This window comes from Rhinolophus sinicus, linkage group LG09 (assembly GCF_036562045.2).
Source record: "Rhinolophus sinicus isolate RSC01 linkage group LG09, ASM3656204v1, whole genome shotgun sequence".
NCBI lineage: Eukaryota > Metazoa > Chordata > Mammalia > Chiroptera > Rhinolophidae > Rhinolophus > Rhinolophus sinicus.
In genome coordinates, this window is record NC_133758.1 from 91047382 (window position 1) to 91069943 (window position 22562).

Sequence of the window (22562 nt, forward strand, 5' to 3'; positions counted from 1 at the left end):
TACTGCTGTTGTAAACATGTTAATACAAACCCTTTGGTGAATTCATATATATGCATTTCTATTGGGTACATACCTATGGGTATAATTGCTGGGACATGGGTAGTACGTACATGTTCAACATCAACCTTTTCAACTATTTTGAGAACAAGGAAGATTTAATGAAGTACACCTTTCCCATATACACATCCTCTCTTCAGGACTGACTGCTTGGTGATACTTTTCAGAAGATACAGTAAATTATGATAGACAAATCCATATGGGTTCTTATCACTTTAATTATTCCAGGCACATCACATGAATAATTCATACTGCCTTATATTATGCTGAAGTAGTCTAATACTATCACAAAGTTTCCTGGATATTTGATTAATGAAAAAACTTCTTGTGCTGTGATTAAGAAATCCTACAAAGACATGAATTATTGACTAACTGATACATATACAATAGTAAAGTGTAATGGTTTTTTGTAGACTTTTATTATAGTACGTCATTAATACTATCTAATGTCATCCTGAAGTGCAGAAAATTCTCATAAATTTTGGAAGTGTTAAGGAGAAAGAAACTAGTACGAATTTTTAAGTAGTCTAAAAATGTTTCAGAACTATTTCTATCCCCTAGGAAATGCCCCTCTTGGGTTACTCAGTTTTACTTATGCAGTAGAAACTATTAAAATTTAAAAACTCCTGTCAATATGAATATCATATGCCTTTGCCTCTGTGATTGCAAACTACATGGAAATAAAACAAATCTTTTTTACTAGCAGGCTTTATCTCTGTGTTTCTATCACTTCATATAGTGTATTTTGCAACAAAACTCAATAAATATTTTAATGGTAATCTGTGAATTATATAATAATCACCCCCAAAGAATCCGTGTCAGGCTTCAAAGATTCAATAACAAATGAGAGTGAGACATTGCCCTGTACTAAACATATTTTTATATTTTGACTCTATAAACCATTGTAATAATAAAACTATACTATGCCTGTCAAAGATATGACAATTAAGTATATAAAATGCTTTCCATACTTCTGTATTTCACTCTTCAAAGCTTATTGGCTCACATATTGCTAGCTTTCAAAAATCCATCACTGGAGACAACTACCAAGAGAGGGATTGAAATGAATAGATTGCAATTTATAAGAGATGAGCAGCCTCCTCCTGGATTTGTAATTAATTAGAATGGTGTGCTTGCCCTGTTCTGTTATTAGGGGATCTAGCAGTTTTCCTTTGCCTGGCTTACCACAGATTTTAATCTTATGTTTATTTATGTCACTCTTAGTTTAGCAACTGAATCTTCCATTAAAAAGGTAAACTCTATGAGGACAGAGTGTTTGTCTCCCACTGTATCTCCAACCTTGAGCCCAGTGCCTAGCCTACAATAACACTTGATTAATAATAATAATAATAATAATAATAATAATAATAATAATAATAGTAAATGGGTGATTGTGCTACAGGAAGTATAATGACAAGTGGGGAGACTCCACAATAAATCACATGCCAATGCCTGGCAAGGATTCCAGGTCTGCTTAATGTCATGGGTGTCACAAGGATCCTGTTATTGGCAATGGAGATTTAGTTTTGGATTAGGTAGTTTTTTCAGCTTTTAGCTTTGGTTAACTTTTGATGACCATGTGGCTGTTCCACACATCAAAGCCCCAAGGTTCACTCCCTGGCCCTGTCCACAGCCCTAATCTATTGTCACAGCCCCAACCTCAGTCTGCTGTGAAGCAAAATAATTTTATTAAATTGTATTGTGTGTGAGATCTGGACGGAAATCAGGCTAGTTTGCACGGGCAAGAAATAAAACAGGGTAATTGCTGGATCAGGAAAAGGTTATTATTGGCACGTTTGGGAATATCTAAGAAACAATACTTTGCCTAGGTTCAGAGTCAGATTTAAAAACAAAACGTATTTTTTTAACCTTAGTATCTGAAAATATCAGTATGTGCAAAATCTATTATTACAGCTGAAAATATAGAGTGAGGAATACACTCAAAGTCTAGCATATAGTTCAAAGTATCAGGGGTTATTTTATTTACTGTTCTATTTAATTTATTCAGTTTATCTTAATAATAAACTATAGAAACTACCATTATTATCACCTCAAATAATTTAGTTACTAAAGAATAAGAAAATTGATGAGTGAATGAATGGGCAACCCATGCTGTCAGCTCTTCCAGCTTTTAGGGACTTGACCCCATTTAAAAAAGAAAAGAAAAATACTTAAGTTCATCCATTAAAAAAATTTTCTTAAGTCATATGACTTTTATACAGAAAGTCTATTTTATGTCCAATGGGTATTTGTTTGCCAAATCCTCATTTTTGTTTTTTTGAGATCGTATTTGAAACAACCTGTTTTTTAAACAGATTTATTTTTTCTTATCGTAATTTTAAGCAAATTGGGAGAACAAACATTTTCCACTTGAGGGTAAAATATAGGTAACTCACTTCCAATTTTGTTCTTTTCTAGTTCACTAATAAACTGTTGCCACCGTATCTTTCTCAAGGCCTTAGGCTCATACTTGTCATTGAGTTTATTTTGACCCTTTATCTTCCCTAAAGTTCTCTGCATCAACCCAAATTCCTAAACATTAGCTTAGCACTGTTTGGCAATTAGTTTTATACTATTTAGTATACAACATTTGTTTTTCACATTTTACTGCATGCTACCCTTTTGTCGAACATTGCATCAGAATGACTTCTTTCAAAGTTTTCTTCATATATATATATATATAATTTTTTCATTCTTGAATCATAATTTAGCTAGGGATAGAATTTTAGATTGATGATTATTTTCCATCATATTTCAAATACAGTCATGTGTTGCATAACGATGGCTCGATCAACGATGGACCACATGTACAACGATGGTCCCATGAGATTATAGTGGAGCTGAATTTCCTGTAAGAAATGGAAGGATATGTGGTTTAGGAGGAATGCTTTCTTTCTCTGATGGGAGCAATACATGTGGGGCTTGGCAACAGATTCCCTCTCACTCACAGCACCTTCATTTTGAGGGCACAGATTCCATCTCCATCAGTCAGGCACTGACCTGTTTTGGCACAGAGGAGCCTGTACCCCAAGCACTACTTATTCAGAGGGCGCTACAGCCCTCCCAGGTCTAGCATGGCCTTCAGAGTACATTGCTGTAAATCCTTCTTGAGAGCATAAGCTCCCGTACAGGACACGGGCCCACAGGAGCGGTCTTTTAACAAGTATTAAGTGTCACTGCCGCTTTACCAAAAGGTTTCTGTGGTCGTGTGGAGCCAGCCTGTCCCTGTACTTTGGAAATATTTTGGGGTTGTCATGATATAAAGCATAGATATGTTTTATTTCTTCCATCGATTCAATGCCAGAGAGAGCTCTCTGTGCCTGACAGGGTCAATGGAACCAAAAATATTACATCCTCAGTTCTACACTCTCTATAAGCTAATCACTTTCCTTATTATGAACACCACAAATTTACTTAATCTGACCACTGCTCTAACATCCCTAGATTTGTGTAAGGAGACTGTATGATGTTCTCACAACAAAATCTCCTAACAATGCATTTATCAGAACATATTGACACATGACATAATATTCCATTGTCTTTTAGCTTTCATTGTAATTGAAAAGAACTCTGCTATAATTCTAATTTTGTCTTCCAAAAGCAGGTAATCTGTTCCTTTCTCTCTGAATGTTTTAATAGTTCTCTATTTTCTATATTTTCTGTTTTAACTATAGTGTATCTGGGTATGAATTTGTTGTTGAATCTACTCAGGACCCAGAAGAAGCTTTCATTATATGGACTTAACTTTTTCTTTAGCTATTATGTGTTTAAATGCTGCTTCTCTCTTATTTCCTATTCTCTCCTTCCAGAAATCCTAAATAGATGTTATGTTCTATCCTTATTTTCTCAACTTTTCTTTCATTCTTTCCCTGTCAAGCATGAGCCTAAGGCTTTAATTGCCAACCCCTGCAGATGTTAAAACGTCAAGGTTGTATGTGTCCATCACAGCCACACAGGAGACCTGGACTTCACCCCCACTTGGCAGTAAGGAAGCAGCGCCTCCATTCACCCATACTATAGTATCCAGCTATTGGCACACATCGTACTGAATAAGAAGAGTGCTGACACCCCTTAATTTAGACAATAGGTGCATCCTCTTCTCGACCCCCAGTCCTGTTAAGAAATAACCAAAATATGAATTCTGTTTTGCTGTTGTTACCTGGGCAAGGCTGAGTGCAGGTTTCCTCTAGGACCATTTGTTTATTACCATCTATAATGGGTTCAACTTCGGTACAGAATTCTTCATCCACTACTTTGCTGAAATCATCAGCTGACCCATCACTCACTACACAAGAAATGTTTCTTGTTCTGGTCCCTTCTCCACACTGGGCATCCTGGAATGAAGGAAGAAATAACTAATTAGGAAAAGAAAAATAATTCATTAGTGAGCTCATCAATTACAGTCATCTCTGCACCACTGATTTTGATTTATGAGCAGTTAAAGAAGCATTTGAAACCCTAGGGAAGAAGTCCTATAGGGCATTAGCTCTAAAGCATACAATGAACAATTTATGTGTTTCCTAGCCAAAGACAGGCAAATACATTTTCATTAAAATGAATCAGTTCTCCAAATGATTTTAAAAATACAGGACAGGGAGTGCTTGTTATCAAAATTAATTAAGCAGTTATGAAATGGCAAGGCATCTAAAATCTGAAAGAGGAAATATAATGTGGGCAAGCTCTGAAAAATAATTCTAAAACCAAGTCTCTGCAGATAAAGAATGCACATTCCATATAACTTCTTGGGATTTGATACCTGTACTTGGCATGGAGACCAGTGACCATATTGCCACCGATAACAGGGCTTCACTGGGCAAGGCTTGGATTGTTCCATCAGGGCAGGGCATGGTCTTCCATCACCCTGAAAGGGCTGGGTAACTGTTCGTCTTCGGATCATTTTTCCTTTAAGAGATACAAGGGAGGCAGCTTTATTGATATGTTATAATTGTGCAAACACATATCTTATTGGGAGAAAGCATCACAGACATTCCTCCTGAGGAGATCTGAGGAACAAAGAAGTGTCAGATGTTTTGGAAAGAAGGATGCCCTGATTCAACCTTACTGAAGATTATTTGATATGACTGAAAGCAAGAAGGACATTTATTTTTCTTATTTTTTGACCATTAGCCTCATACTAACCAAGGTGCACACTAACCTGTGAGGCCACATGTTTGAGAACATTCTGACCAGGGAGACCAGTCAGAAAGCTGACAGTTCACAGGGCATTCCACCATGCAGGATGTGTTCATCTGCCAGTTCTTCTCCAGGCCAAGCTGAAAGGAGAGATGTAGATCTGTTTGTACTGATATGAAGGCATTACTACAATGGATTGCTGATGGGAGGAGGGAGGAAGAAAGAAGACAGGAGTGGGGATGAAAGGAAAGCAGAAGAGAGGAGAGGAAGAATAAGTAGGATGCAAGACAGAATAAAAAGGTATCTGGAGGACAAGTACCCAAACCGTTAAAAACATAAAGTGGATCAACCCGGGAGAGTGAGAGCAAAGGGTACATGATAAATGAAGGAACACATTTACTTGATATGCTTATACAGTTTTGAACTTTGAAAATAAGCAATGAAATAATATTTCATTGCCAAATTAGTTGAATTTCCCTAAATGAGGAACAAATAAGTGTAAGCATGACTATTTTCCATTAGTTAAAACCCAAGAACACCAAAAATATACAGATCTAAAATTGTATCTTTGGGATATTGTTTATTTTTATGTGTGCATGTTAAATTGAAAAGCCAAAGGTAAAGGTTTTAAAGATAAATTGTCACTCAAAACTAATAATATAATGTATCGAAATAATATAAAATATCAGTTTTTAAGTACACTATCTTTCTCAAAAGTAAATCTGGATCACTAGATTTTTTATGAATATTTTATATACATATTTTAATTACAAAGATTTTTTTTCTTCTAAAGCTAACCTCAGAAGCTAAGATATAATTCAGTTATTTTAGCATTAGCCTCTCATCAGATAATAACATTGTGCCATTTTATTGGCATTGAGTTCCAATACTTATTTAAGTATTCTTTAAAAATACTAAGATGAAATTTCATCTACTGTATATACAAACATTAAATAAGTCTAAGGTACAAAGTAACATTGAAATAGAAAAATTTAAGAGCATGTTAGGAGAATACAATTTCTTAAATTGGTAATCATTGGGATTTTCGAGACCTTTTTTATTTCTTCATGAGGAAGAGGTTTATGGTATCTAATTTCTATATCAGAAGATAGTAAAAGAAAAACATTTCTGAAATGTTATTCTGTGGTTCAAGTACAGCTCTCGGCTCTAAGTAATCCACTGAGAGGAGATCGGATGAATGATTTATGTACTATATCCCTCTTTGGGCACTCAACTTATTAATATATTTTCCATCAGTAATACTTGACAGAGATGGGCATTTGGTATGAAAACTTACCATATCACTTAAATAAATTCTCATAAAGTAACTTAAAGTCGTGGGAGGTTGGAGATTAGAGTAATAAGGTGAGATGATAAAAATGTTGTGTTACATTTAAGGTAGCTAATAGTTTTCAAAGAGAGAGGGTTTGAATCACAGAATTGAACCACCACTGACTTATTCATTTAAAATTAAAAATGATGTCTATTTATAGATAAACTGGGTATCCAGTAGTAAAACTTTTTAACCCTATACTACGTTTTTACTTATATTTATTATATGTCTTTATTTTCTCATATCTATCTATCTATCTATCTATCTATCTATCTATCTATCTATCTATCATCTATCTAAACATATGCACAAAATGAAATCTGTTCAGGGATCAAAGGATAGGAAAGGAGAAATCAATTACTAGGTATCAGGTGAATAAATGTCTGGAAAACTTCAAAGACAAAAATACTATATAAACGCTGGATGGGTTTAACCTCAATTTTCCTCTGTTGGGTAGTAATGCCATCTTTCCTTTTGTCTGTTAGAGGAACAGCAAGAGTTAGCTACTGCTGTTGCATTGAATGCAGGGTTTACACATGTATTAGTAGGCAGGCAATCAATCCATTGTTAAAAAGATAGCCTGCTCTTCTAGGCTATTATTTAATCTTACTGCATCCATGGGGATGGATAAAATGGCAGATGGGTTATTTAATCCAATTCCTGCAGAGAGTAGCACTGTTCTCTCTGAAGACAGTGTTTGCTAGGATGTTATGATTTAAATCCCTAATTGCCATTGCAGTCTTCAAACATAATATATTTACATAAGACTAAATGTTTCTAGTTACCTAGATACTTAAAATTAGTTATTTGTCAGGTTTTTAATCACATTTCATTTAAAAAATGAAAGACCTTATTTATACCTTTGTCGTGTAGTTAGTTATATGAGCTATTTTAAAATTGGTCTTCTATGACTTGGGTTAAACGTTCAAAAAGCTCTTAGAGCTATTCATTTTATATTTCACTCTGACCCAGGAGGGCTTTTATATGTGCATTTGCAAGAAGAGAGACATAGTAATCAACTAGAAGTAGAAAGCTCTCCAGCCAGTATCTGACTACAGTCAAGTTTATTAATAATAATGATATTTTGATAATGATTACATTACTTTGATGTTATTCGTTTCCAAACCAAATTGATTCAGGTATAAAATTTCTAACTAAATCTAAAGTATGGATAGACTAATTTATAAGATAGATGAGAGTGAGATTAATTTGTTTTCAGCACATTTAGGAGCTCTGTTCACATGAACAGACATAAAGAACGTAAGTTAGGTCCACATGATAAAGATGTCAGATGGATTAACATATCTGCATCTCGAGTTGTTCCCTTAGGAGTTGGAACGGTTTACCACAGGCTTATAACAACCCGCAGGATGTACAGACAGACAGCAGTCGTAGTCACCATATCCACTGAACCCTAATGTGCGTTCAGTAGCTCTACCAAGTCTCCGCCCGTGTGTTCTAGATCTATCAAGGCTCCTGCTGATCTTGGTTTATGTTTAACCCAGTGGGCCTCCGATGCAGTACCAGTCAAAACCTGTGGGCAATGTGAGTACCCTTTTGGTATGGAAATCAGACAAAACAATTACAACATGAAGTGTAGCTTCCTGAAAACTAAGAAAGGCCAAAAACCATTTCCTCACATGTCAGAAGGTCACATCTAGAAATAATGCTATTACTTTTGCAAATTGGAGAATTAACAGTTTCAATTCTCTGTATCTAAAATATACTAATGGCAGACTCCATTCCTTTGTTTGAATTTCAATCTCTCCCTTATCCACACCTGAGTACTTAGACTCTCACAGCTGGGTATTAGATCTTAATATCAAAATCTGCTACAAAACCACATGCGATCAATGTTTAACAACAGAGAGAATGAATGATGGATCTTGGCAGGTGTCCCGGGCAACACAAAATTCACATGAAATTACAAAGATGATGAGTAGTCTGATTAAGATTTATTGCCTATCTTCACCTTGATTACTTATTGTTCCCCAAGCATTTCTTTCAGAAAAGGCTAATTAACATACCTTTGGGCAGAACAAAATACAGGAAATTATGTGTAGAAATCAGTAGTGTTGGACAGTGTCTCTTTTCAAAAGGGTGCTTAACAGCCTCTAAATAGTGCAGAAAAACATCTGCTGGCGATAAGCTTCGTGGAGCATAGGTCACTTGGCTCAGCATGAATTGGAATTATTAGGAAAGAATTTACTCACAAAGGTATAACACAGCATCCCCTCACCTCTTCACAATATTTCAGGTCAACCGACTTGCCATCACTTCGAACACAATCCAACATCCTGGTTTTAATGCCATTTCCACAAACGGCCTTCTCACTCAGCTGGCATGTACTCCAGTCTGAAAGGAAGGGAGCTCATCAGAACAGAAGGCCACGTATGAAACAGATTTCAAATGGAACTCTGATGACCTGAATCCCATATTTAATTCACAACTGCTTCCTAAGCCCCACAATCAATCATCCCACATGCAGAGCATATGGGTCCTAGCTTTGAACATATCAGGAGTCAAATGGAATTGCTGGGGTTGCACATAGCTGCAGGGATTATTCTGGAAGGCAGATGTCTACTTGACAATCTTGATTGCCGTTTGGTGGTATTATAAAAATGGCTTTGGCCTACAGATCAAACGTGACTTAAAAACTTCTCCCCTCATAAAAGCAGAAATTTCCATTTTAACATTATTTTTGTTTTAGCAAAAGAATCATAATTTAATGGATGGTACTTTAACTGTGTTATATTCAAATAAAAGTCTATTTCACTTAGTGCTCATATTTGGAACGTTTTAAAACATACATTTCAAAATCACTTTGGCTGTACTTATTTCTCTTATTTTATGTCTGTCGCAAAAATAATTTTTTCACCTTTTTTTTTTTTTAGAGTAACATAGAGTATCCCAGAAAACTCTGATTTCCTTGTGTCATCAGAGAAAAATGAAGAGGAAAACCTAAAGAAACAAAAGCCAATCTGACTGCTGTGTATCATTGTACAATTTCTGGAGTTTATTTCAGTGTGAAAATTACTTGGAAAAATTCCAAAAGCTTCAGTGTTGTCCCAAGTCATATACAAAAATTCTCTTCTTTCTTCGAGTATATGTTTTGATGGTGTGAGGTGAGGGTTAGGGAAAAAAATAGAATTTATAATAAGCCTTTTTTTTTCTGAAAAAAATACTAATTTATCAATTTTTATCTGTACCTTTGACAATATTGAAATCGTTAGATTTTCTTTATATACTTTTTGGCAAGCTTAAAATTGCTGACATTTTTACATACTTATGAAATACCCCCCACACAAAGAATTGATGTCCCACTATGTTATAGCGATTAAACATCTTCTGAAATAGAAAGACATCTCACAATAAACCTGATACCCCGGGAAACATCTTTTATTTGCACCTTCCCAAAGTGGATGTCTTAAATAGGATCACTTATATGGTTTGCAATCTACCTTCAAGGCTAATGTTTGTGTTGCATTTTCATTATCTATATCTTGATGTTTATTAAAAAATAAAACAGATAAATATTTCTGTTACATAATAAAGAATTATTTCTGGGAGAGTAAGCAGCACATCCAAAAGAAACACAGATGGAGATGAACAATACTTACGGGAACACTGCTGAGTCGACAGGCACGGGGTTTGGCCTTTAACTCTGTGATGAGATGACTATCCACGTACCTGTTACATTATAATCGTAGTGGAAGCAGTTTCTGTTCAGGTTACAGGGCTCCTTCTCAACAGCATCAGGGCAGACTCTTCCTTCATCGGCAGGTTGTCTGATGGGATCGGCTGACCTTTGCCGGAAACTGCTTTGATTACAAGGCTGACAAAGAATAATACAACGCCTCAGAAAGGTGACTACTCAGCTACAAAAAGGATAACGTGTTAGGAAGAGCACTGCAGCAAGAGTTAGGACTTGGAGCCACTGGCTGACTTGAACAATCTTATTATACATCAGTTTCTTCATCTATAAGATCAAAGTGGTGGGTGAGTTTATGATGTCCCATCTAGCTATAAGATGCTTAAGAGTCTGTGTGTCAAATACTAATAGATACATCACATCACATGTATGTAAACATACATATGGTCATATTAATTATTACTAACTAATTACTACTAATTACTAATATGGAAATTATTATCAATCTAATCTAATCTAGTCTCTTGGACCCAAAAACTGTTTATTTCAAGGGTAACTTTAAATGACTAGCTGTTACCTAGTGACCTTTATTTCCTAATGTGCACATATTCATGCACACAAACACAATTTAGCACTTAAAAGGACTGGCTTGCCAACTTCCTCCTGGTACAATCTTGTTCTGAAAGAGATTAGTTTCTAAGAACAGGGGCAGTGACTTCAAATCTGATGCTATGGAATTAGAATAGAAAATCATTTGCATACCGTTGTGAAAATTGATTCTTTATTACAATTTAATCTGTATCCAAATCAACTGCCAGCCCTGTTTTGCTCTTGCTGTATCAGTTGGCTCTAATCAGCACCTTTAGTAATGTTAACACTGAGATACAAAATTAATTTTTCCTTGAAAACATGCGTCATAAATTCTCTGAAAGGGTCCTATATTGTATTTCAGCAAATTAATTCCACACTACATGTATTTACCCCATGCTTTTCATGCCATTTTGAAATGTGCAGCTTTACAAAGCTGCCCAGGGGTAAACCCAATTTTCTACATCATCAGCCAGTTCTGTTTCAAATGACTCTCTTCCCGGGGTCCCATGGAGGAGTCTCTATGGGCTGGTGAAATCTAGAAGCTTTGTGTGATTTGAAACTCTCAGCTGGCCTCCCAGGCCCAAAGAGACAGGGAGTCAGTGTGTGGAAAGAGATTCATTGGCGCGCAGCTTTCTTCTTTCTACTTCCTTTCTTTCCAGGATCCTTTGTGTTTCAATGTTAATACTCCTGCTGCAGAACCCCCACTGTGTGAAAGATTATTCCTACAATTTAAATAAAATGGATTGGGCAAAAAGCAAGGGATGACAATAACCTGACACTATTAAAGTACCTTTACTAGAGCTCCATTCTTTGTCCCTTTACCTGGAGGAAGTCATTATGACCACTGCAGTTCTTCACCTGCTGTGTATTTATAAGCCAATCTGAAGGTGTTTTGTGCTGGGTTAGGAGGATGCTGGAGGAGTATACAACTGGCAGGAGGTCAAACTGTTCTAGTGTGAGTCGAAACATTGCTGACTTTAAAAGACACACTCACAGAATGAAGTAGCCAAGAAAACACCCTTTCCTTTGATAACTAATTTGGTAACTAATTTAGTAACTATGACTTTCTTAAAAGCTTTCTTTAAAGCTTTAGTGGTAAGGCATGAAGCAAACTCTATATTAATAAAGGGCTAATCATCTCACCAAAGTGCATCGAGTCCATGGACCCCATTCAGATATCACACAATCTTCCGGACATGGTAATTTGCATTCTCTAGAGCCCAGGGGCATCTCCTCTGGGTCACAGAGGTAATCCTCTACATGGTCAGAAGGGCCATCCGCTGTGTTCTGCATGCATCTAGAAGAAAACAGACCTATCAGTGAAGGAACCAGGACAGTTAGAACAATGGCTAATGCACAGGATAGATGGTTAGTCTTGATACCATCATGGGGTTGGGGGATGGAAAGGTTTGCATTTAATGAATAAAATTCTTCAAATGTGAAGACATAAAAGGATCTCTGCCTCCCATAAATATTAGTAGAGCTTCAGTATGATTTTAAAATTTATGCATGTGGATGTCATCACAATCCTTAAAAATTATAACCACTGTGTGTATGTAAACTCTGTATGTCTTCCTCTGAAGGGAGAGAATCATGTACAACCGTGTATGATGCAGGCACTAATGAGCAGTGGTCCAAAGAGATTCATAGAGGGGTTGCAATTTTGGAATATAAGACATTTACGTTTTCTTCTGAAGAAAATGGCAGATTCTGTAGAGAAGGTAGACGCATATATGATGGAAGACGAGGCACACTAAAATCTCCTAGTGACAGGTTTCACAAACGGCTATTGAAAGTAACTGATGACATCTGTCAAACAGTTTTGTCATTTAAAAAGTTATTTAGCCTCTCGTGCTGATAATTGTAAAAGAAAGCAAGAAGTGAAAAAACAATTATCGTAATAGCAACATTCTCTAAATGTGGTTGTTTGGATCTTCCTATATTTATTATTATTATTTTTATTAGTATTACCTTTTTATTATTAGTTTTTCTTTGTAACAGAACAAATTCAAACATTTTATTGCATTTCATTCTATTGTAAGCAGTCATGAAGGGCTGTTTACTTGGGCATCTAATTAATGTGGCTAGTATCAGCCTTCACTTTCACCATACTTAAAAATCTCTCCAGGCACTTTTCTAATAGAAGAGAAAATCTTCATCCTTCATCTATAACTTGGAGAAGGTCAACCAAATTAATGGGTTTGGGAAGAGAACTGCTTTGCCCAAGATGAAGGAGGCTGGAGCTCTTACGCCTCTCAAACCCATTGCAATGTTTTAAACTGTCACTTGAATCACGTTACCAATTATACCTGAGATCTCAACTTTTTCCCCCAGAAATTTATAATCAGTTGGGGCACTGCAATTTCATATGTCTACTCCGCAGAATAACTTTTCTATACAGTGCTGGTGAATTTAAGAGAAATGTCTTTTTCCTGTGGGGTGCATTCAGAAAGTGTGCTATTAGTCATGTCTTAATTTGGCTTGTAGCCTGAAAAAGTATCTATACAAATACCCACCACCTCTGTATTTTTTTTGTAAATTGGATAAATACATTAAAGAGCAAACACAAAAACACACAAAGGTAGATATTTATTTGATTTCATTGTTGAAAATATCACAAATTTCTTTGAGAGAATTTTAACTTCCCACGAAAAAGTTCTGCCTTCAATGGCCTTTTAAAAATGTTCTGCGGTACATTTATACAATGGAGTATTATTTGGCCATAAAGAAGAAGGAAATTCCATTTGCAATGGTATGGACCTAGAGAATATCATGCTAAGTGAAATATGTCAGATGGAGAAAGACAAATACCACGTGATCTCACACATGGAATCTAAAGAACTGAATAAATGAGCAAACTAAACAGAAATAGTCTCAGAGAAGACAGAGGAAAAACTGATGGTTACTAGTTGGGAAGAGGGTAGGGATGAGGGAGAAGGGGAGGGGACTAGAAAGCACAAATTGGTAGTCACAATATTGCCACAGTTACATGGAAGACAGTTTGGGGAATATAATCAATAACGTTGTAAAGATGTTGTAGGGTGTCAGATGGGTACTTGTCTTATTAGGGAGACCACTTCATGGATGGTGTAGATGCCAGACCACTGCACTGTACACCTGAAGCTGAAGCTGAATAATACTGAATGTCAACTATAATTTAATAATATATATATATATATATATATATATATATATATATCCACAGGATGTGAAGTACAGTGTAGGGAATAGAGTCTGTGGAATTGTAATAGATATATACGATGTCAGAGGGGTAGTAGATTGGGGGAGGGGGTTATCACTTTGTGAGGCATGAATTGTCTAACCCTTACATTGTTTTGTACATCTGAAACTAGTACAAAAAATAAAAAAAAAGTTCTGTTGATAGCAGCTTTGAGAGGACATAGAACAGACAAGAGAGTTCAATGCTCAAAGCTGGATCTGCTGCTAAGAGATTGCACTCACTGCAAGAACTGACAAAATGCACAAGGATTAACTTGCAAAATTACCTATTGATTCGGAGTTAAGGACAGATGGTCAATACTCTATTAAGTACTTATGCACATAAAACTTCATTTTCAAAGGCTTTTATCTTCCTTTAATTTTTATTATACAAGCAATATGTTCATTTTAGGAAAAACAGAGGAAATAAAAAAATTTGCATAATTCTTATCAGAGATAACCACTCTTAACAGACTATTATATTTAAACATATATTTTCATTTTATTAAATGGGAGCAAACTTTACCTACTATTTGTACCATTTAAGAAAGAAAAGCAAGAATACATTATTGATGTCTCTCTTGTATTATTAACTATTTTTCTAAGATATAATTTTTAATGACTACATTTGAATGTGCCACAATTGAAAAAAAAAAAAACAACAACAACCAAAAAACAAAAAAAACCTTTATTGTTGACATTCAGATTATTTATGTTTTATTTATTTTATTTGGTATTAATGATTTATTTAATCAATCTAGAATACAGAATATTTGGGTCGAATTTTGGGCCCAAAGGAAGACACTTTAAGTTCATTTGCTTTCTTCAAATTCTTGGCCTTTCTCCTTTCCTTAGGAAAGGAATTGTGCCGTGAGAAAACTGAACTGTATTAGAAAACAGTGTAGAATCAAGATGGAGGCTGAGGGTGGGGCCAGAGGCTCACATGTGGCAATAGGGGGTGCACTGTTTGCAGAGAATTCTAAAGCAACAATAAAAATAACCAAATCAATCTGTTTTATTATTATTATTATTATTATTATTATTATTATCATCACCATCATTATCATTGCAATGTGTTGGAAATTTCAAAAAATTGTCAGTGAAAAGTATCTCTTCCCACCAGGGCAAACCATTTCTATCACTCAGTCTTTGATATGTCATACCATCCTAAAGTAGAAAGAATGACATCAAATATATTCAATCCTGCTCTTACAGACTCATCCATCCTAAAATGTCATCGATTGCTGACAGCTAAGCAGGACACTTGGACCTTAATTAGCAGAGGATAAGGTTAGGGAGGTATGCTACTCAATAAAGAAACATTATTACATGATCAGAGATCACAACCAATGCTGACCTTCTCTTTTCTATATATGCATTAAAGATGTTTACTGAAAAAAATAAGTTGATCAGAAAAGTTACTTTATTTAAGATGTGTTTGGAAATGTTGAGAATATCTATGCACAGAGCAAAAAGAAACACGTACACAGATAGTTGAAAGGAAAGTTGAAAGAACAGTAGTTCATTATAATTTCTTTTATTAACCAAAAAACCAATGTACCCAAATACTTAATATCAGAGAAATATTTTTAAATTTAAAGAAGAAATTTTAAATTTTGAAGAAGTGTAGAAAGCAGAATTTCTGCCTTTTCCTTCCGTTTCCTTATCAACTCATTACCTCCCCTGCTCCCATCCACCTTTTTTTTACGTTACTCAGAAAAATAACTTGAGAGTTCCAATGGCTTTGGAAAAAAGAAATATATATATTTATTAGAAGCGAAGTTATACGTAGTATGTCAAGGACTTAGAATAACAAAAATTGTTAATTTGGTCTACTTTTCTATTGAAACAGATTAAGACATATGAATCTTAAACTGATAAAAAGTTAAGACAGCGGTGAGAATGAGCTTTTTCAAAACATGAGCTGTCAAGTTCTGGATGTTCTTAGATTTGTCTTTACTTTGTGCCACTCAGCATGGTTAGAAGAAACTGGTATAATTAAAAAGCGTCTCTCTCTCTCTCTCTCTATTTATATATACATATATATGTATATATATGTATAAATATATATGTATATATATTTATACCTATATATTAAATTATAGTTGACATTCAATATTATTGAGCTTCAGGTGAAACTAATAAAAACATGAAGTGACAAGAGACTTAGGTTTGAATGCAAACTGTGTCACTTTACTAGAGGTAAATTAGTACTTGTGAATCTACAAAGTGGAGATAGTAAAACCTCATACACTTGTTTCCTAGGTTCTAGAACTCTTAAGGATTGTATGCAGATGCTGTGGAGAAAATTTAATGAGTATCACACTTGTATTATGTGTCAGGGAATTTCTATGACTGTGACAAGGTCTCAGTTTGGAGAAATGTACAGGGTTTAATAAAAGCGACAGACATGTAATGGGAGCTTTTCAAAACAATGACGTGCACATAGGGTACCATGGAACAATGCTGCTCAACAGAAGTTTCTGTGTTGATGGAAATGCTGTCTGATGGAATAACCTCTCGCTCCCCGTGGCTACTGAGCACTTGAAATGTGGTTCCTGTTAACTGAGGAAACACATTTTTTATCTTATTTCATTTTAGTTAGCTTACATTTAAAGTGAGAGTGGGCACACGTGGCTAGTGGCTACTGTCCCAGACAGTGAGGCCACAGAAGAAGAAATGAGAAGCGCTAGCCAGCAGGGGTTTTAGAGACGGCTTCCTGGAGCAGGTGACAGTATTCAAAAGTTGGTCAGTTGGATATAAAGGAGCAAGAGTTTATCACACATTATCACTGAAATACAGTTAGAAATATATTTGGCGTTGAAGGAAAAAGTTATAGGGGTTGGAAAATCGGCATTGGTTCAGCTCGAATTCAATATGAGACTCTTTCCCTGCAAGAAAAGCACCTTGAAGCGAAGCTTCCTAAATCAGAAAGCCGAATACGATAAACTGCTGCTCGAAGCAGATCCCTTTAGAATGTTCCATGAACACAAAGTCCCTAAAAATAAAACTGAAGACAGTGTATTTAGGAGACTGGTGAGCAGTGAACGCTCATGTTGGCAGGTGTGAAACTGGGAGGTGTTGTGGATTTTGCTTCTCTGGGCACTTCGGCTTGGCCTCACCTCACTTTTCGGGTTTGCACGCCCTCTCCGCAGTTATCCCGCATGTTCACGAAGGTCACCTTGCAGACGCTCCATGGCTCTGTGACCCATAAGTACTGGTGGCAGTCACTGTGGCAAGGGACGACCTCATATACCTGAAACACACACCATTCTCAATGATCTCATCTTAGGAACCTGATGAGAGTGAGTGGGAAGACTACAGCTTAATAATCATTATATTCTTATTTTACGTATTTTTATTTCTCTCCCTTGTTGTTCCTTATTCTAAAATAGAATCACAGAGATGTTTGTTGAGACTTCTAGCACTGACAGGCAGGGCTAGCTAGCTGTGTTGTATTCTGTTCCTCCATTATTACGTTGCAGCTGTGGATCTGACCTGCTGGACCACATTTGACACGTTACTTCCCCGCACTGACCCTCCCCACACAGTACTGTGATTTCCTGGGCCATTGGTCTTATTTACAGTTTTCTGTGTCTTCAATAGTTACCCCTGGTTTCTCATATGCCAGGCATTTAATAGAGATTTGTTGAATGAATGAATGAATGAATGAATGAACGAATGAAGGAAGGAATGAATGAAATGTATCAAACTAGCTGTTTTCAAATAAATGTAATTTGGCTGGTTTTCTAAATAAGTATGTGTTACAATGAACACGTGCATCTTTTGTGTTCCATTTATGAAACTAAGCTAGAAGATAAAGAACATGAACATATCTTCAAAGTAACCCTCAATCATATAGGGCTTGGAAGCAAGGTCTGCAATTGGTTTCATATCACATAGCTACAGCCTGAAGCAGTGAGGGCCACAGGAAGCAAAGCAAACTGTCTCTGCTCCCTTATGCATAAAGATTTTCAGCCCCAAGTTTGAGGTGGTTTGTTTGGTTTCAGGATTTTTAGAACAATGAACAATTATTCTCTTTTCTCAGTGAGAAGAATGGCTAAATAAAGGAAATAAATGGACCACTATCCACTGCAACAGAGCTGACTCAACCATTATAGAAAATGTTTTTTTCAATCATTTCAAAATCTATAATAACCTGACTCTATTTTTTATGCTACACACACACACACACACACACACACACACACACACACACTCACTCTCACACAGAGGCATATGAATGTCTTATATAACTAATTCCAGAAAATATAGATTTAAATAGCCCTTTGAAGTTATTCTTTGTGCAAATTTTAGTGGACTTCACCCAAATAAAGTGACAAAGTAGATCTATTTCCAAGTAAAAAATGTGCACTGTTGGTGAAAGAATCTATACTTACTGTGATCAAATTCACATTGGGTGCTATATTAAAATACGACTAAATACTACTAGGTAAAACATTACCTTAAAACTTGTGGGAAAGGGAAAAATTGAAGGGGAAATCCTTAGATGGCAAGCATTTTAACCTCCTATATTGCAGTGAGTACAGATCAGTTCAGCACAAACTCCTGCCACCCACTTTCAGCCACCTGTGCGCTTACTCTCCCTCTGAGAAGCATGAGATCATTCAGGGGACGTGTCACTGCTTTTTCAAGGCTGGTGAAGTAAAGCTAGTTTCCCACCTCAAGCCCTGATTCTAAAATGAGAAAACACAGGAAGCATGCTAGGAAATAAAAAGGGATCAGCTATAGAACACACATTTTATGGAAAGTATGGTATTTTATTTTTCCTGTAAAAGATATAACACAACAGTAGGAAAAAAAATACACTTCTCAGAAATCAGAAGTAAAACAGAAAACAGGCAGCACTCTCTTATAAGCCATGAGGTTTAAGAGTTCTTACCTGTGCCTGGAGTGGTCACATTCAACGGAAATGAAAAAAAGGGAGAGAAACAAAAATAAGGAAAATGTCAGTATTTTTAATAACACACGTTCTAAGTTTCAAATATTATTATACCTATATAAATCCTATTTTTTTGGTAAATGATTAGAACATTTTTCTTTGGTCTTGGGAGACAAAAAACAACTTATTGTCTAAAATTAAGATGCGCAAATGAGTAATGCAAACAGCAGAGTCAAGGAAAGGATTAGATTGGCAGGATGAGGACATCTCAGAAAGCTGAGTAGACCGCAAAATACCTATCGTGGGGAATTGATATATAACTACACATGTCTTGTGGCTCAAATTGTGAATGGACTACCTATGTATGGATTGATTGATTGATCAATCTACCAATCTTCATCCATTCTTCTATATTTCTTAGGAAATGAGGATTTGTTTCCTCAATTGGAAAATGGAACCTCAGACACAATTTTCGAGTCAATGTACCACCAGGCATTTTGAGGAATGTGTAATTGTAGTAAAAAGTATGTGATTTACAATTTTCAATATTGACACACATTTTTGCATATGCTTTATGTTCCTAATATTTTACTAATATATAAATCCCTAGAAGTTTCTTTCTAAATGTAGAACAATTATGCTCAAGGTCAAATATTCAAGAATCTATTATTTCTTGTTTTAGCTTTGATTTTTCAGTTGTTAATGCCTCAATGTACCACCAGTAAGCTGACAACACATACCCAGATGTACTTCTCAGACTCTGCATTAGATTCTATCAGCATTGGAGAGTGACAGAGAAATGGCTTAGATTAAAGACTTTTCATAGCATGACAACTTGGCACAAAGTATTGAACCTTTGCAAATTCATTATTAAACAAAATGCTGAAGCAAACACAATTACTTTTAATTTAAGAATTGACTGGCTGTGCACACATACACATATATACTAAAGTATAAATATGTATAGAATTTCTCTTTATTAGAATTATGGATCAAAATTTGTTAAAATTTGAATTCTCTATTGGAAATTAAGGATTTTAAAACTTGTAGGAAAATATTATTTTGTATTATAAACATTACATTTCAGTTATTCTGTTTCATTAGGGTGATGGAAGTGAATTTTCTTTTTTGGAAATATTCACTAGGACAGAGAAACCAATAGATGGCAGCAATGCAGTGTGTTACTCCCTTTCAGTTGCATTTAAGGGCAAATTTAGCTACTTCACTAGGGGGAAATCAGGATTCATTCAGAGTACTTTCTAGGGAATTTAATTCTTCCCTTTCTTCATCCTAATCCCTTTATTCAAAAGTTCTCGACAGTGTACTCTCATTGCTATGAACAATTTAGGTTAATTTAGGAAGGAAAGTCTGTGTAGTGGTAAGCAGTGTGTTTGGAGGTTAAAATTAGACAGTCTATGTATGTATGAAACATGTCTACACATTTAAGGTTGGTTCGTACATATGACTTGGTTCATTTGATTGTGACATAAGTTTAAATATGCATTTTAATATTTACATATACTATATGAAATTCTTTGTTAATTCACATGTAAGCCAAGCATGATAAGAATTGTCTGATGCATTTTCTATTACTTTTAGTCACAATTCCTTCTACTAGCCTTTTCCTTTATATTTCCAATAGAACATGAGTAACAACTATTAAGAGCAACTAATGAAATGTGCATTCAAAGTCAAATAAAGTTCCAAATAAGATTGAAAAGTCCAATGACTAAATTGATAAATAACATACTTACAGTGGCTTTGAGGCCATCTTTAAATTTTTTAACATATTTTATATCACAAATTTAAATGAACATACAGTATATATTTCCTAATTTTAGACCCAAACCCACATACTTTCTCTGATTTTTAACTGAAGTAGCTAGTCATTGAGATACCTTTTCTGAGAGTCTAGAGAATTCTAAGAATGAGATAATCTTGCTCTCAGCATACAAGTTCGATGTACATTAAATTTTATATCAAATACCTTGCCATTATTTCAAAGGTAGGTTTCCTTTTATTTCCACTGAAGGCAAATTCATTTGAAAAATACGCAGGGTACTAACTCTCTTGAGACTACAGAGATGATATGTCTGATTTGGGATTTTAATAACATATGTGGATGTACTCAGGCATTCTAAAGATAACATGCTTATTCAGGGACTATTTGCTTTTGTCTATTTTGGAACAAAAAATAGATCATTGTGAATCTAAACCACAGTATTTTAATAATCCCAATGGTAGAAAATACCTGGTTGACATGGTCCAGTTTGGGGCAAGGCCTTCCTCCATTGTACGGTTTTTCTCGCAGCCATTTAGATCGAACCTTCACACCACTCCCACAGGACTTACTGCAGCGGGACCAATTGGACCACTCACTGAGCTTGCAGTCGGAGGGGCAGGGGATGATGCAGGCCTCTTCAATGTAACCTAAGTGGAGGAAAATGAGTCGAGAGCCATCGCCTTCACATGTCAGTCGCCCTCTACCACCCACCATTCTAGCTCATTTAGAAGGTCCAAGTTTGACTTGACAGCAACATGCAAATGCAGAGATGTCTCTGTCATTAAGGAATCAAATTAAATTCTGCGGGAAAATGACACATACACGCGGTGACTCTGTTATAATAACAGCCGAGCAGCTGCCATATGATCTGCTTAGAATTCACGCGCACCATATTTCAACATTTCTGACTTTCTGACAGCTAGTGTTTAATTGACAATAACCTGTCTGCTGCCATATCATTCTCATGCTGCCAAAAGATTCATTAAAAAAATTATAACAGTTTTCTACAAAATCCTATCTGTTAATGGAACACAAGTTCAGGTTTCTGAGTCCACGCAACGTTCTTCCTCAAGAAGAAAGCCAGACACTCTCAGTGGATTTCCAAAAAGAATCATTTAACTTAGCACCTTAAGTTTCTCCTTCTTTGAAAATGAAGTCTGAAGAAGAACAGCGAAGGATGTTAAATAAATAATGTCTCGTATTTTTATAGTGTTGCCCATTTCAAAGTGCCTTCATATCTTGTATTCATTGGATTCACTTGAAAATCTTATAAATGTATCGGGCAAGTATTGATGCTACTGGCAGATAGGGAAACAAATGCAGAGAGATAATTGACAAGTGCAAGGTCACCCAGCAAAATGTGGGGAAAGGTTTTCTGACCTCTGGTCCAGTACTCATTCCATCCAATCACACAGCCAATTAACTTAAGAGTCTACAGAGTAGTTGTGAGAAACAGAAGCATTTTCCTTGAACAGTCCCTTCCCATCCACTTGGTGTTTCACCATATTAATTTATCACTATTGTTCTCCAGGCAACTATGTGGAAAAAACAAAATTCCTCTGGTCAAAAGTAAAATGCTGTCCTCCGTAACACTTTGTGGAGAGTAGTTGTTCTGGATGCAAGAACACATTCTGTCTTACCCTTTTACATCAACATGAAGGATTCTATCTTGAAAATGATTATAATATAAACAATTTATACTAGGATTTCTAAGTAGAATTTAAAGAACTTTATTGAGCCATAATTCATATACCATAAAAGTCAGCTCACATTTTGGTATTTAATATATTCATTGAGTTGTGCAACCGTCGCCACCATCTAATTTCAGAACATTTTCATCACCACGTAAAGAAACCCTGTACCTATTAGCAGTCACTTCTCATTTCCCCCC

At 35.7% G+C, this 22562-nt stretch overlaps 1 protein-coding gene across 1 annotated transcript in view; it reads right to left on the minus strand.

Annotated features, from left to right (window-relative positions):
• The window catches only part of THSD7A (thrombospondin type 1 domain containing 7A), a 617189-nt gene that overhangs the window by 16878 nt on the left and 577749 nt on the right, over positions 1-22562 (minus strand). The window contains exons 15-23 of the mRNA XM_019726870.2: positions 21140-21318; positions 18889-18894; positions 17108-17241; positions 11910-12063; positions 10214-10358; positions 8763-8878; positions 5213-5330; positions 4814-4959; positions 4217-4391 (exon numbers count right to left, since the gene is read on the minus strand). Of these exons, the coding sequence (XP_019582429.2) occupies positions 4217-4391; positions 4814-4959; positions 5213-5330; positions 8763-8878; positions 10214-10358; positions 11910-12063; positions 17108-17241; positions 18889-18894; positions 21140-21318 (1173 nt within the window). The remainder of the gene's footprint in view (positions 1-4216; positions 4392-4813; positions 4960-5212; positions 5331-8762; positions 8879-10213; positions 10359-11909; positions 12064-17107; positions 17242-18888; positions 18895-21139; positions 21319-22562) is intronic.